The sequence below is a fragment of the Ursus arctos genome, unplaced genomic scaffold (assembly GCF_023065955.2).
Source record: "Ursus arctos isolate Adak ecotype North America unplaced genomic scaffold, UrsArc2.0 scaffold_24, whole genome shotgun sequence".
NCBI classification, from domain to species: Eukaryota; Metazoa; Chordata; class Mammalia; order Carnivora; family Ursidae; genus Ursus; species Ursus arctos.
In genome coordinates, this window is record NW_026622919.1 from 3,984,134 (window position 1) to 4,001,300 (window position 17,167).

Below are 17,167 nucleotides of genomic sequence, written 5' to 3' on the forward strand. Positions count from 1 at the left end.
TTCATAGAGGTCTTTTAAAGATGGGCTTAATGAGGCATTACATTTAAAACAGTGATATTAACATTTTAAAAATGGTCCTTCAAATGCTTTTGAGAAAATGTTTCTGCGGCCCGGGGTCCAGGAATTCTTGTTTCCCTTCTCCAACTGAACAAATACAGTATAGGACTAAAATAACAGTAACAATGAAATGCCACTAGGATATGTAGCTTTCATTCAATTTTAAATACACTTTATCTATCAGAACAGAGAAAACGAAGCACCTCTGTGGTGAACACCCAGAAGATCAGTCTAAAAATGCACACAGAGCAGTTCTGAGGCCAGGAAACAGAACCGACGTCAGGAGGCCCCACCTGACCAATGATCCCCATCTTAAACACTCCAGTGAAGGCCATGGATGGAGCTCTTTCTTTCATGAAATAAGAAATCAATTCTAGCTTGTTCCATGGACACTACCTGTACAGTTTTGTAAGTGTGACTGGCAGTCCTTGCTGGGAAGAAAGCTTCGGTCACACAATGGCCAATCATAACTGAGCGCAGAAAAGAGCAAAGCCCGACACTGCACAGATGAGGCATCTGAGTGCCGGCTGTGTGCCTGGCATTTTACGTACTGACTCAGATATTAATGGGATGGGATTTTGTTCACACCAATGGCCTTTATGCCTAATGTACACTTACTATCATGCTTGGCTGGCTACTGGCTTTGGAGGCACAGAGCAGAGCTGGGAGCTGCCGCAATAATTACTTCTTCATATCCGAAATCAAGAGAGCTATTTATCTGGTGATGCTTTATACAGAGGAGTTTTTCTCAGTCAGATGGTCAAGTATCCTACTCTTCAGAACGCCTTGTTTCATGAGCATGTATTTGAAGATTTTCTTCCAAACTCAGGCAACTCTACAGGAAGGTTACAGATAAGGTCCTTTTTCAAAAGCAGGCCCTGTGGCCTCGAGCTACACAGCAACTGCTCAGAAGAGCTGCTTCTGCCTGTCTCACGGGGTCATCACAGAGGGCTGGTATTAGAAACAACACATTTTTTTAGTTTTTATTTGAGTGCACTAATGGAGATTTTAAAGGTGCCCTTTCTTATTGATATATGGGGGAGCCAAACTGTATTTTTAATGGTCTCATTTATTCATTCTGAACTGAAGGTACCTACAGCAAAAACCTCCACGTGTATCCCCAGGACACGCATGATAACCGTCTCCTCTCACCTCTCCAGCAGGACACTTACGATGCCCTGGCTCTTTCCTCTCCAGCCCCACTCACACCAAGTCCCCCCAAACACAGGAAAGTAAAAATACCCTAACCAAACACAACCTCCTCCCCCCCAAATCCATATCCACAAAAAGCAGGCTGCTCAGATGACTCCTCTTAGTAACTACTGTGTGGTGCTTAAAATAGAATTACTCTGGCTGGAGAGGTCCAGGAGATCTATTTCTGAAGTCGCAGTGTGAGAACAGTTGAGCTCTTGGCAGCATCTCGCTGATTCACTCTGTTTGCAGGTGACTCCATTTCTCGGTATTTTTATACCAAAAAATCATAAAGGAGCAGGGAACTGCTAGACATTAAGTCTTACAGGAAGGACAATGTTCTACAGCTTCTGCTCTTAAGGAGACTTGGAGAAACAACATACGTGTTGTATCAACCTAGGTACAGGGTTTCTAAATCCAATGTCTTCCAAGTTTTAGTTCACCAGATGGGTGCTATGCCTCTTCTGTGATTAACTACACAATCTCTGCCTTTGGTTACAATATCTGTGCCAGAAAACTAAGTGGTAAAGCACACACAGTATTAGTGGATTAAGCAGCCGAAGGCAAAGTGAAGTTGACCTGTGGCTGGAGCCTTCTCTAACCTGCACAGGACAACCACAGGGCTCACCTTGGTGCTGCTGCAATGCCCACTGAAGGCGAGACACACCTGAGAAGCCGGGGGACTAGGCAGTGAAACGGATAAAACAGTATTACAGAGTGAGGTCAACATTCGGCAGTACAGTCCCAGTTTACTGACTGGCCTATGGTAGTGGTGCTCTCCCTTCCGGGTATCGCTGGAAGACAGCACCCCGGCAGGATTTTGTGTTTATGGCCACACTATGCTGCTAGCTTGGATCTAGTCTCTAATGGCCTTCCTATGTGACTCGAAATTAACTGTATGTGTAGTGATCTCTACTCTCCGACCCCCAGTCGCTTCCAAAGTATCTATCTCAATGTTTCAGGGAAAGCGTCACCGTGAGGTTCTCCCTCAATCTCATTTAGATTCAGAGCCTACACGGAGGATCTGTTTTTCATCAAAAGTTGTACTATTAAATATTTACTATTTAGTGTTATCCGGTATCTGCAAACTGACTTTCAAGTGTCAGGGTATTTATTTCTAAGTGCGCTAATCAGCTGGTTAGTACTTTCAGGAGCCACTTCCATTCCCTTAGAAACAGAAGTAAATGCTATGCCCGCACTTCCTCACTTCTGGCCACACCCCCGATCACTGTTCTCCCAAGACTCGCTAGCTCCTTGCCACATGAGGGTACAAGTCCGCGGGTCCTGTGCGGCCGGCTCACATTCACACGGAGTCACCGGGGCAACGTTAGGGAGCAGGTACTGTGTCATGCCATCGTACACAACCCGACACCCCATGTTAAGAACGGCCTCGTGGGTCCCTCTCAGGCAGCTTACCATCTCTGACCAAAAGACAGGCACAGGGACATTTCTCTAGACTACGGTGTTCCATCTCCCGAATGGGCTTGAAGCTGGTCCAAATAACCCAGTTTATGAAGCTATACTGTATTTCCTAAATTACTATCAGTTTTCCTCAGGCTTATCAGAAAATGAATTGATACCAGTATAACAAGAATGGGACAAAAATGACTGTCCTATGGCATTTACTTCTATAAAACCAGCAACACACACAAAAAATGTAATTGAGGAAACATATTTTGTAAGACAGAGATCGATACTCTTAGAGAGGAGTTCTGTTTTTTGTTCATTTAAAGTAGGTTCCATGCCTAGCATGGAGCCCAATGCGGGGCCTGAACTCACGACCCTGAGATCAAGACGCTTGCTGAGAACAAGAGTCAGATGCTTAACCGACTGAGCCACCCAGGAGCCCCCACAGATCAATACTCCTAAGTGGCGATGATCAACGACTTAACACCTGAACTCTGACAAAAGTGCAAATTTGCATAAAGCCAGCAAGGCCAATGGCAAAATCACAGAATACCTGTCAAAGGACAACTTCATAAAGAGCAGAAACTTCATCAGTTAGTCGGGTGCATGGCTTTGCTGGGAGTGCAGAAACCCAGTAGATTTATGAAAACCAGTCTGGGCAAGTCTTCAAGCCACGATGAGCTAACCCACAGCCTAGTGGGTGCTGTGACTGCTGCCCTCACTGATCCGGGCTGCCCAGATGTCACCACCCCCATGAGGAGGGCCATGAGCTGACATTTGCACTGCTGAATGGAGAGGACCGAAAGGAACCAGCATGCCGTCATCGCTAGGAGGGAGCTGGCATGATGGCATGATTGCTCCTTCTATTAACTCAAAGAACGGCTCAGTCTGCCAGGCTGGGGAAGTGCCAGGCTTCTACCACCTGTAACCCCCGAGAGCGAGGAGCTCTGTTCTCACTGCACAGAGTGCCTGCTTCAGGCCTGGGGCGTGAACATCACAGGTGACGTGAGGCAGGATGCATATCGTGGTGTGGGTGCTCAGTGTCCTGGGGGGAAAGGGAAAGGGAAGTGGAGCCATGGGGCAGCAACCCCACCATTACAGCCCCATACACTCAACTCCGCAGTCTTTGCACGTGGGCTGACTCCATGGAAAACATCTGTCTGACTTTTTTGTGTCTGTTAGGTGGTAAAACCAAGTTCCCAGCTGCTTCCACACTACTGCTCCAACCACAAAGACTGCAAGCATGAGTAAGGCCCGAGGGCTGGAGGGGGGGCAAGGAACATAAACGGTTGCCATGGTAGGATGGACCACATTTCCCTTCTTTTCTGCTCAGTGATAAGATGTGTAATTTGTTAAAAAATCATCTATAAATATTTTTCATATAAAAGGGAATGATTTTGGCCCTTCTAACTAAACAAGAATGCCTTTATCCAGGACAAAGCTCATATTCTTTGTCCACTAAAAATCGGTACGAGTGGATTCGAAGAGTAACCTATCAAAGAGGGAAGAAATGACTAGCGTGCTGGGGCTCCAGTCTCTGTGGGTGTCACAGCTGTAAGATGGCAGAGACGGCAGTGGGCAAGGTGCGCACCACACATCTGAGACCTCACCACGTGCGCACCCTCTGTGAGCCACTTGACCTGTGTAAGCAGAGGCCCAGGGGCGTAAGGATTACATGAGAGGATGTGTGAAGATACACTGCGTGTGGTCACCAAGCACCGTCGGGCCACATTCATCCCCGGACCCCAGTGCACGTTTCAGCTGGAACTCTTCCAGAAGACTACGAGCAGCACGAGGGGCTTGAACTGTGACCTGTGAGGAATAGCACTGGGCGTGAGGATTTCCGGAAGACAGTCTTGGGTAGGAGGGACATGACAGCTATTTTTAACCAGTGATTCTCCTCAGAGTGCTTTGTGCACAGCTTTACTGTAATGCTAATCAGACTGCTAAGCTCTACGTTGCCATTCCTCCCACCAGACGGTGCCACGTCTCAGTGTCCATATCCCTCCACTTTTGGCATCAATTACCTTCCTTCTCGCTTCCCGTCATTCCCATAAGCACCTTATAAAATTTTCAAGGGTTTAGAAATGTTAGTCATGTATTAGTAGAAAAATGGGAGTCACAAGTTCCGATACCCCAGGGAGCCAGCCAGATAACGCACACAGGCCCATGGGACAAGCACAAGAACGCAAGCCTGATGCCCCGTGGCTGCTGCTCTGAGTCTCAGGAGTGAGTCACAAGTCTCAGGGGGAGTGTGGCAAACCAGACAGCACAGGCCTCACTTAAAGTCAGCCACTCCAGCTGACTGCTGCCATCCAAAGCCCATGTGTCAGACCTTCCCGGTTTCCAAAAGAAGCCAGGAATCTAGAATTTTATATAAAAGATTTTCATTAAAAATGTTGATTCACATGACAAGTGTGGGCCAATAAGTCACATCTGTGGGATGTGGTGCAGTCCACAGACCATCAGGTTTCTGACCTTTGGTTTAGGGACAGAGAAGTGTATGCAGAGGCTGTAATAGTCTTGAGCTCCATAAGGGATTCCCAACATGGTGTCTCAGAGAGGTAAAAGTGAATTCATTGCCAAGGAATCTAAGGAGGCTGGGGGGGTCACGTCCAGCAGGTAGACCAGGGGAGGCTCTGGATGGCAGTGGTATTTGTACTAAACTCGGAAGGGAGGATAGCCCTCCTTTTGCTCTAGCCGCTCAGTGCTCACAGTGAAAACCAGACAGCTACTCACATGCTCAGGCTGCCCCACACAAGATGACCATCTCCGCCCCCGACGTCCCCGACTGGCTTCCTTCTCCGCAGCACCCTCACCACCAGACACGCTGATACATGCTTGCTAATCCACGAAGACTTGGCCCCCCTTGCTGGAGTGCCCCCCACCAGGACAGGGGTTCTGCCTCCTCTGTTCCCTGTTGTCCCCCAAACCAGAAGGCTGCTTGGCACATTGTGGGTCCTAATAAACACACACTGGATAACTGAATGTTCATCTCCTGTGCAACGGTGACATCTGGATCCTGAACACTGTCCAGCAGCCTTTCGAGGGCCCCTGGTGAGCCCTCTGCTCTATTTCGCACGTGGGCTAATGCAAACCTCACCTCTGCTTGCACCTCTGCTCCTACCCTCCCCGTCTGTACTCGAGACTGGTGTCCTTGACATTTGGAGAAAAAGAACCCCAGCAGGTGCCTGTCATCCTCTGGCCATAGACACCCTGGCCTCCTCTACAAATTGGGGGAAGCACTCCTCCCGGCTAGATGCAGGGATCCCCTCCCTTTGCATCCATTCTCCCTCTCTATTGGCTCCTTTCTAAAAGTCTTTTTTTTTTAAAGATTTTATTTATTTATTTATTTATTTATTTATTTATTTATTTAGAGAGGAGCAAGTGCACACAGAGGGAAGTGGGGGGGACGGCAGAAAAAATCCCAAGCAGACTTCACATTGGGCAGGGAGCCTGATGCAGGGCTTGATCTCATGACCCTGAGATTCATGGCCTGAGCTGAATCCAAGAGTCAGACGCTCAACTGACTGAGCCACCCAGGTGCCCCACTAGCAGTCTTTAAACAGGCTCCAAATTCTACTGTCTTAAACAAAGTCTCTACTCCTGACCTTGCCCTCTACTTGCCATCGCTCTCCCAGCTCTGGCTGGGGCTGGCTTCTCCATCCACCTCTGCTCCACCTCCATGGGACAGGTGCCCCCTGCTGTGCTCCTGTGGGAGTCAGTGAGTGACCTGCTCCCGGGCCCACTCTCCCCAGCCCTGAAACCTCTCTGCTCACCTTTCTTTGCTTCCACACCCAGTTTCCAAGCCTTGATGCCACCTCTGTCTCCATGGCCCGACGCTGACCCAATCCAGGGCCACCATCACCATCAAGACATTGGCTGAGCCTGGATCCTCCTCTCCAGCTTTGCTTCCTACTGACCCATTTTTAACTTTATGGCTGGGATGATTCTACAAGTCAGTCTGATTGCTCATCTCTGTTTATTTTTTTTTTTAAGATTTTATTTATTTATTTATTCAACAGAGATAGAGACAGCCAGCGAGAGAGGGAACACAAGCAGGGGGAGTGGGAGAGGAAGAACCAGGCTCATAGCGGAGGAGCCTGATGTGGGGCTCGATCCCGTAATGCCGGGATCACGCCCTGAGCCGAAGGCAGACGCTTAACCGCTGTGCCACCCAGGCGCCCCGCTCATCTCTGTTTAAAACTTCTCACTGGGGGGCACCTGGGTGGCTCAGTCGGTTGAGCGTTTGACTCGTGGTTTCAGCTCAGGTCGTGATCTCAGGGTTGTGAGATCGAGCCCTGTGTCAGGCTCTGTGCGGAGCCTGCATAAGACTCTCTTTTCCTCTCCCCTTGCCCTTCCCCTCACTGCTCGCGCATGCTCTCTCTCAAATAATCAATCAATCTTAGGAAAAAACAACAACAAACCAAAACCAAAAGAACTTCTCACAGGCTTCTCAGTCCTCTGGATACAATCCAGCTCTTTCAAAGGCCTAAAAGGCCTTGCTTGATCTCTAGCTTCTCTCCGCAAGGCCTTCCAGTTACCCTAACACTTACGCCAACCACTGATCCCTCTCTGAACTTCTTTTTGTTCAGGTACTTGTCTTTCTGTCCACATGGAGGTTTAAAGAGGGCAGAGCTCCTGTCCTTCACGCTGTTATATCCTGAGCCTCTGTGTGCTATGCCTGGCACACAACAGTATTCAATGATTTATTTCGAATGAGTGTATGCCAAATAAACGGATGAAGGTACCAGCTCTAGAAGCATTAATGTAGATGGGTATAAGAGCCCTGTAGTGGGGCGCCTGGGTGGCTCAGTTGTTAAGCGTCTGCCTTCGGCCAGGTCATGATCCCAACGTTCTGGGATTGAGCCCCACATCGGGCTCCCTGCTCAGCAGGAAGCCTGCTTCTCCCTCTCCCACTCCCCCTGCTTGTGTTCCCTCTCTCACTATGTCTCTGTCAAATAAATAAAATCTTATAAAAAAAAAAAAGAGCCCTGTAATTACTTACTAAACCTTACCAACTATGGGGCTCTGCTGGGTGATCAGAAATCCTGGGATTGAGGAGGTTGGGCGGTAGGAGCCGGGGGGAATGGAAGTCAGTAGGCTCCAGTGGGTTTCCGACAGAGCTCTGGTACCAGGTAGTGGGGGTGCACCAACGGTTCTTTATTCATACCTGTTCGAATGATGTCTGATGGTCAGAAGATCCTTTTTTTAACCCACATCTTGGCCCATGACAAAGGCAACAAGCACTCAGCATCCATTCCACTGCCTTCTACAAGCCTTCCTGTACGTATTACAGAGGCCCAAGGCTAACACACATCACTTGCCAGACTCCCTTGTAGGTCAGATTTTGGATGCAAATTGGGTTCCATATATAAGGTGACTGAATGAGTGACCATGGAAAAAGGACTCTATCCTTAGTCTTGTCTTTATGGCATGTTTATGAAAATTTAGGGATGGTACAAAGCTGGAAGGAGTAACTAACATGCTGATTACAGAATCAGGGTACAGAAAGATCTCAACAGGCTGGGGGACTGGAATCGAAACCTTGACCAGGGCCTGAGTTCTACACTTGGACCAGCGACTAGCGCACACGAACAGTCCTGAACGACAAAGGGCTGCACAGTTGTCTTAATGGAAAAGAAACACTTTAGACTCTTAAACTGAATTTAGGACAAATAGTGTGATGTGGCTCAAAAGGGCTAAGTGAAACTTAGGGTTCATCACCAGGAGTAGGATTTTTAGGAGTGAGGGAAGTTACAGTCTCAACTAATTCTGCACTTGTTAAAACCATACTTGCAAACCAGTGACATTAGTTCTGGGAACAGAGGCCCTCACAAGCTACAGCTTTTCCAGATGACAACAAAAAGGATTTAAAACCAGGACGATGAGGAACAGCGGTAAGGAGCCGGGAGCATTTCCTGGAGAATGGGTAGACGGGACATGATGACGACGTGCCGTTGTCCAAAATTCTGCAATATGGGACAAGAAGCTCAGTGCTGCTTGAGTCCCAGAGGACAACATGACACAAGCACTTCCAGAAACAGGTGGGAGGCTGATGCTGACAGAGGCTCAGCATAAGCAGACACAATAGCCAGAGTAGCCAGAAAAGAACGGCGCTGGGCGGGAGGTGGCCTCCCTGGCACTGGGTGTGGGCCTTGATGCAGAGACCTCTATCTGTGTGGGGACAATGCAGGGGGGGAGGAAGGCCCTAAGTGTGATGCCCTGACTTGGACTGGATTCTCCTTCTGGTCCTTCTGCACCCGGGGGCTCTGCGATTTGGTGGGCCCAGTTCTCACCGCTCAGGCCGCCTCCGCGCCTGGAGCACAGCGAGACCACACACCAAGAGCCGATTTCCTCGTTAGAAGTGGGGCTGCTGGCAGCTCCTGTTACACAGCCCAGGTAGGGCACGCAGCGCGTGTATTTCATCACAATTCATGACCCCTGTGGGAAGATTCTGGTCTGGTCTGGGAAGACTTTTTTCTGCCACGGTGTCCAGCAGAGTGCCTTGCACAAAGCAGGAACTCAAAACCCAAGTTTTAGTCTAATTTTAGAATTTTTCTTCCAGCCGGAATCACAACACGACTTGTATAATGCCACTCACACTACACCAACAATTTCGTTTCAGTGCCAACCACACATCAGGAACGCCCGTGGAGCTCTGAAGCTACCCGTGCCTGGGCTACCCCACAGGCCGATGACCCCAGAGATCTCAGCGACTGGTCCCCTACCCCCAAGCTCCCAAGCACTTCTAACCGAGGCTGGGCTTGAGGACCACTGGCTCATCCCATAAGGAAATGAAGACTTTTGTGAAGTAAACGCCAGCTAATGCAACGGTCCCCAATCTTTCCTGAAGAGGATCTATTTCTTTTCTACTCTCCTTAACACTGAAAGTGCCGAAAATCTTTCTTTCCTGGGTAGAAAGCTATCAAAGAACCCTACTTTCTTTATTCTCTTGGGAGAATATTTAAGTAAAACACCACAAGTGAGGGGCACTTAAATGAATGTTCTTCACGATATGAAAACAGCATCGGAGTGTGTATACATTTGTAATGAGAATAAATAGTTTTTTTTAACTTCTAAAGTTACCTCAAGTGCCCTCCATACCTGGACCGAGCAGCGGCGACCGACTCAGCTGGGCGCTGGCCTGGTGCGGCGGTGGCGTCTCGACCACGTCCGTGCTGCTGCTCGTGGTGGTGGTGGTGGTGGTGGCGGCGGCCGTGGTACTGCTCTGCACGCCTGGGTTGTTTCTATCCCACATGTTTACAGTTTTATTGTTGTAGTTGCTTGGGTCACCCCAAGCTGAGGTACCATCATCAATTTCCATTTTGCGTCGAATGGATGGTGGAGAAGGTTCCTCCCAGCCCGTGGCCTCACTGCTGTCCTTTTGTTTGACAGGGACTGGTCCCCCGATCCACCCAGTTCCTGTCTGTTTAACGGAAGCGGCTCCTCCCCAGTTACTCACATTGTTGTCTTGGGGTTTGCCCGCCCAGTTCTGTTGGGGGCCAGGTTTCAAAGACTCTCCCCAGTTTGTCCCTGGATTCACCTTTGCATTTGTGCCATTACCCCAGCCACTGGTCCCAGACCTGGTAGTATCATTCCAACCAGACCCTGACCGATTACTGTCAGCATCCCATCCGGAGCCATTTTTTTTCCCATCCCCCAAGTGTCCGAGGACAGAAGACGAATCTGCCCAATCTCCCCCTCCTGCACTCCAGGCTGGATTAGATTTTTGTCCGTCTCCCCAGTTTTGAGATTTGGGTTTCTGAGGCTCCCCCCAGGTGGGCGACTTGTCCTCCTGATTTACGGTCCCACTCCAAGCATGGCCACTCTTGGCGGCAGCAGCAGCATTATTAACAGCAGTAGAGCTTATCGAGTCCCCCCAAACCCCTGGGCCGTTTGGCGCTTTGTTGCTGCTGTCTCCCCAGCCTGTGTTTGCTGGCCCAGCAGCCGGCGGTGCGCTGGCCCACCCGGGCACTGAAGAGGTATTTGTACTGTTCGCGATGGACCCATCACTCTTCCCCCCTGAGTTTGAAGGCTGAGTAGCGGCACAGCCCCAGGCCTCTGTCCCATTGTCATTTTTTCTCTCAGACCTAGGGGACTCTTCAAATTCCCAGGCAGTGTTTTGCTTTACTGGAGTCTGTCCCCAACCAGTATTAGACAGAACTCTTGGGTCAAGATCGTTCCTTGGCAATTGGATGTGCCCTTGGTCTATCATCCCTTTATCTCGCCTTCGGCCTTCTGCCCCTTCCCTCCCAGAGCTTCCTTCATTGTGACTGCCAGAGCCATCGCTACTTCCTTCGCTTGCTGTCGTTCCGGAAGATGCAGCTTTGGCCCAAGAGTTCATGTGTTCACTGCCAGGCTGTATGGCAGGATTCTGGCTGCTAACACTCGCACTGTCCCACCCTGTTGATCCTTTCCCATTGATGTCATTGTTGGAATGCTGGTTTGGGGGCTTGCCCCACTCCCCATTCACACCGTTAGAGGTGCTCCGGCTGGGGTGGCCCCAAGCCCCTGAATGGATATGACTAACGCTGCTGTTGTTGCCACTGCCCCGTCCCCAGGCGAGGAGTCCAGGACCAGCAGGAGGACCGGAGTCCCAGGCGTTTCCTCCACTTCCTTCCTTCTGCACAGCACTGCTGGATCCATTTTGTTTAGCACTCAATGCTGAGTTCACAGTGTCTCCATTCCCCTGATTGAACCCAGAATTGCTACTTCCTGTGGCAGGGTTACCTGGGGACAGTCCCCACACAGAACTGCTGATTCCTTCGCCACCGCTCCCACTGACTTGAGAAACGGATGATCCGTTAGCACCAGGAAGGCCTTGCAGGTGGGGCGGGATGATGGCCCCCATACCAACAGCCATGCCCCAGTTTGGCAGTCCGTTTGTCTGCATTGCATTGACAGGGTTTGGTGAAGAGTTCATGGGGTTAGTGTTATTTGGTCCATCAGTGTTAAGGTTCTGAGGTTGTACGCTGAAAGACACATTCTGAGAAGTGGACGTTTGTGGTTCTGTGCTCTCTTGCGGCAGCAAGTTTCCCCAAGCACCTAAAGTGCCTGTTGGGTTCCCGTTCTGGTTGCCCGTATTTTGACCTATGGCACTGACCGGACTGCAAATACTGGAAGGGTTGCCTGTCGCCACAGTTCCTTCATGTCCAAGTACAGGCCAGGCAGCTGGGTTGGCATTAGGGTTAAGGTTAAGATTAATGCCGGCATTGGAGTTGGAAGCACCCCAGCAATTCTGACTTCTCCCATCTCCAATCATGTTGTCCATTTTTCCATCCCCACCACTGAGAGAGCAGTGAGCTGGGCCGGAGCTGGAGCCTGTGGCTACGCCCCACACTCTGGCTCCATTTCCATTACCGTTGGCGCCCCCTGCTCCAAGGGCACTCTGATTAGAAGGGCTTTGGACGAGTGCACCGTTGGTGCCATTATTGCCATTCGTCTTCTTGGTATGTCCAGTGAAGGTGCCCTGGGCACTCCCTGTAGCCATGCTACTGTTCTCTGAGCCACAGTTGGAGGCAGAGTCAGTGTCTGTAGTACATTCTGAGGCAGATTCAGTCTCTGCTCCGGTGATGGAAGGCCACGCCTCCTTGTCAGTCCTGTCTATTATCACTTTATCCCAGCTGCTGCTGGCTTCACCTCTGTACGTGCGCTGCTGTCCCCAGTGGGAACTTTCATAGTGATCTGCCAATCCACCGTGACTGAGATCTGAAAAACACCAAACACATTCAGAATTAGATCTTCCTCCCATGTGTCAATGAATCCACTGTGAACTAGGCTTTGGGGGAAGCTCCTTATTTCCAGTTTCAATGTTGAATGACAAATGCTAAAAAATGACTTAAGAAAAAAGTTACCTGTCTTCGTGGTAAGTTCCCGTTTAAAAAAGAGCTCATGTTTCTAAAATGATATTAATCCTTACCACTACCCCATACCAGTACTCCTCCTGAGGAGACTCACAGTGCACAGGAGCACAGGAGCGTCTCTGGAAGCATCTGCAGGGAAGGAAGCTGCGTAACTGGATCGTAGCAGGTGGGACATTTATGTTACCATGCCACACGTGAACATACTCGGACTGTGGTGATGACACGTTCACGTGGGTTCTCGAATACAGTCTGTAGTTCTCCTCAAGACCTCCAACTGGAGGGACAGTACAATACAGAGGCCACACGGCTCATTTAGTAGAAAACAACTGTAAATACAGTGCAGAACCATATAACAGAGCCAATATTTTGGGGGTGAGGGACAGAGGGAGGAAAGAGGCATTAGAAAATGCTCTCATCTTATGTTATGAAGAGTATAGAGGGTTAGAAACAGTTCATTACATTTATATTACTTATCTGTTACCACCAGCAATTACGGTTTGCCATTATTAAACACAAATAAGAACTCTCTGAGGACTTTCTCCCCTTGCTCTCCATCTCCTTGAAACAGTCTTTGCACTGGAGACCCCAGAATAACGTGATGCCCTATCTTCCATTCTAGCATTCATTTCATTTCCCCCTTAGGATCCTTTTAAAGAATCCAGTATTTGCCATCTGCATTTTATTTCCTAGGATTTCTAGTTATTTGACTATTTCTAACATTGCAATCCAACTTATACTCCAACGAATTTTCCAGCAGACTCTATCTGAAGTACGGATCACTCAAAACTAAGTAAAAGTAATATAAAGAAATTAATTTAATCAATGCATACAAGAAACTCACACAGCTTAGACATCCTTGACTTCTTCAAACAGTATAATGTACAGTTATCTGCAATAAAGTATTTCTTCTCTTTTCGAATCTTTTCTTCACTATGTTTTTCAAAACTTTTTAAAAAATTTTATTTATTTATTTATTTGACAGAGAGAGAGAGGGCACAAGCAGGGGGAGCTGCAGGCAGAGGGAGAGGGAGGAAGCAGGCTCCCCACTGAGCAGGGAGCTGGACGCGGGGCTCGATCCCAGGACCCTGGGAGTACGACCTGAGCCGAAAGCAGTTGCTTAACCAACTGAGCCACCCAGGTGCCCCATGTTTTCTTCAAATTTTTAATGAGAAAAATTTACTCCCAGGAAGTAAGAGTGGGTTTCCTCAGAAAACCTCTTTGAGTTTAATGGAGCACGAAGAAAAACAGGGGAAGTGTGTAAAGAATGATCACTATTCGCTATAAAGAACATCCTAGAGACAACTTCAGCCTTAAAAAAATAAAAGATTTTATTGTCTGATTTAAAAGGGATGTAATGACTTCAGAATTTTGCTCTTGGTGCGCAGCAAAGGAAACCACCAATAAGACGAAAAGGCAAGCTACTTAATGAGAGAAAATACTTGCAAATGATGCATCTGACAAGGGGTTAATATTCAAAATATATGCAGAGCTGGTAAACTCAACACCAAGAAACCCAAATAATCAGATTAAAAATGGGCAGAGGAGGGGTGCTTGGGTGGCTCAATTGATTAAGTGTCAACTCTTGGTTTCAGCTCAGGTCATGATCTCAGAGTTGTGAGATCCAAGCCCTGGGTCAGGCGCGTGTTCAGCGTGGAGGCTGCTTGAGATTTTCTCTTCCTCTCCCTCTGCCCCTCCCACCACGTGTGTGCACGCCCTCTCTCTCTTCAACTCTCTCTCAAATAAAATAATGAGGTAAAATCTTTGAAAAAAACACGGGCAGAGAACTTGAACAGACATTTTCCAAAGAAGATACACAGATGGCCAACAGATACATGAGAGGATGCTCAACATTACTTATCATCAGGGAAATGCAAGTCAAAACCACAGTAAGACAACACCTTATACCAATCAAAAAGACAAGAAACAACAAATGTTGATGAGAATGTGGAGAAAAGGGAATCTGCATACACGGTTGGGTCAGAATGCAAACTGGTGTGGCCACTCTGGAAAACAGTATGGAGGTTCCTCAAAAAACTAAAAACAGAAGTACCACATAATCCAATAATTCCACTTCTGGGTATTTACCCTAAGAAAACAAAAACACTAATTCAAAAAGGCAGACGAACCCCTATGTTTACTACAGCATTATTCATGATAGCTAAAATATGTAAGCCTCCAAGTGTCCATCAACAGATGAATGGATAAAGATGTGGTATATATACACACACGTACATACATAATGGAATATCTAGTACTCAGCCATAAGAAAGGATTGAGATCTTGGGGCACCTGGGTGGCTCAGTCGGTTTAGCATCTGCCTTCGGCTCAGGTCATGATCCCAGGATGCTGGGATTGAGCCTAACATCGGACTCCCTGCTTAAGTGGGGAGTCTGCTTCTCCCTCTGCCCCTCCCCCTGCTCGTGCTCTCTTTCCCTCTCACTCTCTGAAATAAATAAATAAAATCTTAAAAAACAAAGGAAGGAGGGAGGGAAGGAGGGAGGGAGGGAGGGAGGGAAGAAGGAAGGAAGGAAAGAAGGAAAGAAGGAAGGATGGAAGGAAGAAAGGAAGGGACGGAGGGAGGGAGGGATCCTGCCATTCTTAGAAACACGGATGGACCTAGAAGGTCTTACACTAAATGAAATAAGTAGCTAAATGAATCAGAGACAGATTTCAAAGACAGATAACATGATTCCACTTACATATGAAACCTATAAAGCAAATGAACAACCAACAACAACAAAGACAGTAACAGACTCATAAATACAGAGGATAAACTGGTGGCTGCCAGAGGGGAGGGGGGTTAGGGGACGATGAAATCAGTGAAGGGGATTAAGAGGTCTGAATGAAGTAAGACACAGGGATGAAAAGTACAGCATTAAAAGACATTAATTATGCTCTCGGTGAATCTGAAGTAGGTAATTCCCAGGAAAACTACAAAGGAAAAACAAAGCCAGGCAACAGAAAACTTTAGGACCTAAATTACTATGAAACTAAATTTTTTATTGCCAAATACGAGGGGCTGGTTCTGCAACTCTGGTTTATGGCAATTTCCCCCACTGGTTTTGCATGTGCTACAAAAACTGGCTTTCGTAACAACTAATTTAAAGAGAAAAATGAGCCACTCATCATTTAATGCAAAAAATAAGACCAAGTTAAAAAAAAACAAAAACAGATTATTGCTTATTATCAGCAAATCTCCCATAGTTCACTCTCCCAACAGTCTCGCTTCCCTCAGGGACAGGATACACCAGGACCAGGACAGGACTCACTGCAAGCCACACCCAGATGGCAGGAGGTAACCAACCTGGCTTACCAATGCATTCCTTCCAATACCTGGAGTACGTTTTGAACACATAATATTATTTTTTCTATTCCATAATAGGTCATAGTGCAGAAGAATCAGCTCTCTCTTAATGGTCTTGAGGGTTTGCGTGGAATGCCTTTTGTCTACTGCTCAGCCCCCAATCTGCCAGACTCACACTCAGTTATGCATCAGGTTTGAAAAACGTGTTTGCATCCTTGGATAAGAAGAATAGCATCACAAGCCAGTGGAGAAAGGAAGGACCAGCTAATAAATGCTGTTGGGACACATGGCTAGTCATATGGAAAAAATAAGATCCCTGCCTCCTATCATGCAGAGAAATCAGCTCTAGGTGGATTAAAGACCAAGTTACAAAAAGCAAAACTTTTTAAAGCTCAATAAGGAAATACAAGAGGCCATCTCTATGACCTGGGATACTCCTCTTTCTAAAGAGTTGATATATTTGACTCTGTTAATGTTAAAAAAAAACTGTGTAACAGCAGATATCATATAAAGGAAGCTAAAAAAACAAGCCACAGGAAGGAGAGAGAACAGAATAAAGAATCCCTAAAACTCAGTAAGAAAAAGACCAACAACCCAACAAAGGCAGGAAAACGACAGGAAGAGGCAATCCAGAGAAGAGGCCCTCGACAGCTGCTAACACGTGAAATAATAACCGATCTCATCAGTAATCAAGAAATGCACTTGAACACTGCGAGATGTCTTTTCACACGGAAACATGAGGACTGTGATTCCTTTCTGGGGAGATGAAAATGCGACCAAGCAACATCCATATCCTTTTTAAAACAGAGATCTGAAGCAAATACGGCAAAAGATCACATTACATCTGTATTGTGGATACATTATTTTTTGTGTACTTTCTTCTATTTCAAAAAAATTGAAAAAAATTAAATGCTTAATTGTGATATCAAATGAAGTGACATAAAGGGAATCCCAAAAGGTACTTGAGCTAAGCATCCGGTGCTACTAGACATAGGGACGGAACGAAGAGACGCGGTCAAACCCGTATTGTGAGAAATCTGTGTGAACCCGATGCGTGCAAGGAGACTCGGTGTGATTAAAATGCCAGCCTGGCCACTGAATAAAGTCTGATTCTGAAGGTGAGTCCTGGAGCACAGTTTTACAGCCACCGCGCCTGCTACACGGCAGGCGACCAGTCCCGGATTCCTGGACAAACCAAAGAATGTATGTATAGGACCAAAGCTGAGGGCCAGCTAAAGGCGCTCGCTATCTGAAAACACCATGTCCCTTCTCCACTCCACAAAGACGAGGACGGACTATATAATCCCTAAGGTCCTCAGCCCCAAACCGGATGTACACTCCA

General features: G+C 47.6%; 1 protein-coding gene across 5 annotated transcripts in view; it reads right to left on the reverse strand.

The window, feature by feature from the left end:
* TNRC6C (trinucleotide repeat containing adaptor 6C) overlaps nucleotides 1–17,167 on the reverse strand; it is a 152,714-nt gene that overhangs the window by 50,699 nt on the left and 84,848 nt on the right. For all 5 annotated transcript variants that reach the window (XM_026484031.4, XM_044378755.3, XM_057317669.1 and 2 more), the window contains one exon: nucleotides 9,763–12,366. In XM_026484031.4, the coding sequence (XP_026339816.3) occupies nucleotides 9,763–12,366 (2,604 nt within the window). The remainder of the gene's footprint in view (nucleotides 1–9,762; nucleotides 12,367–17,167) is intronic.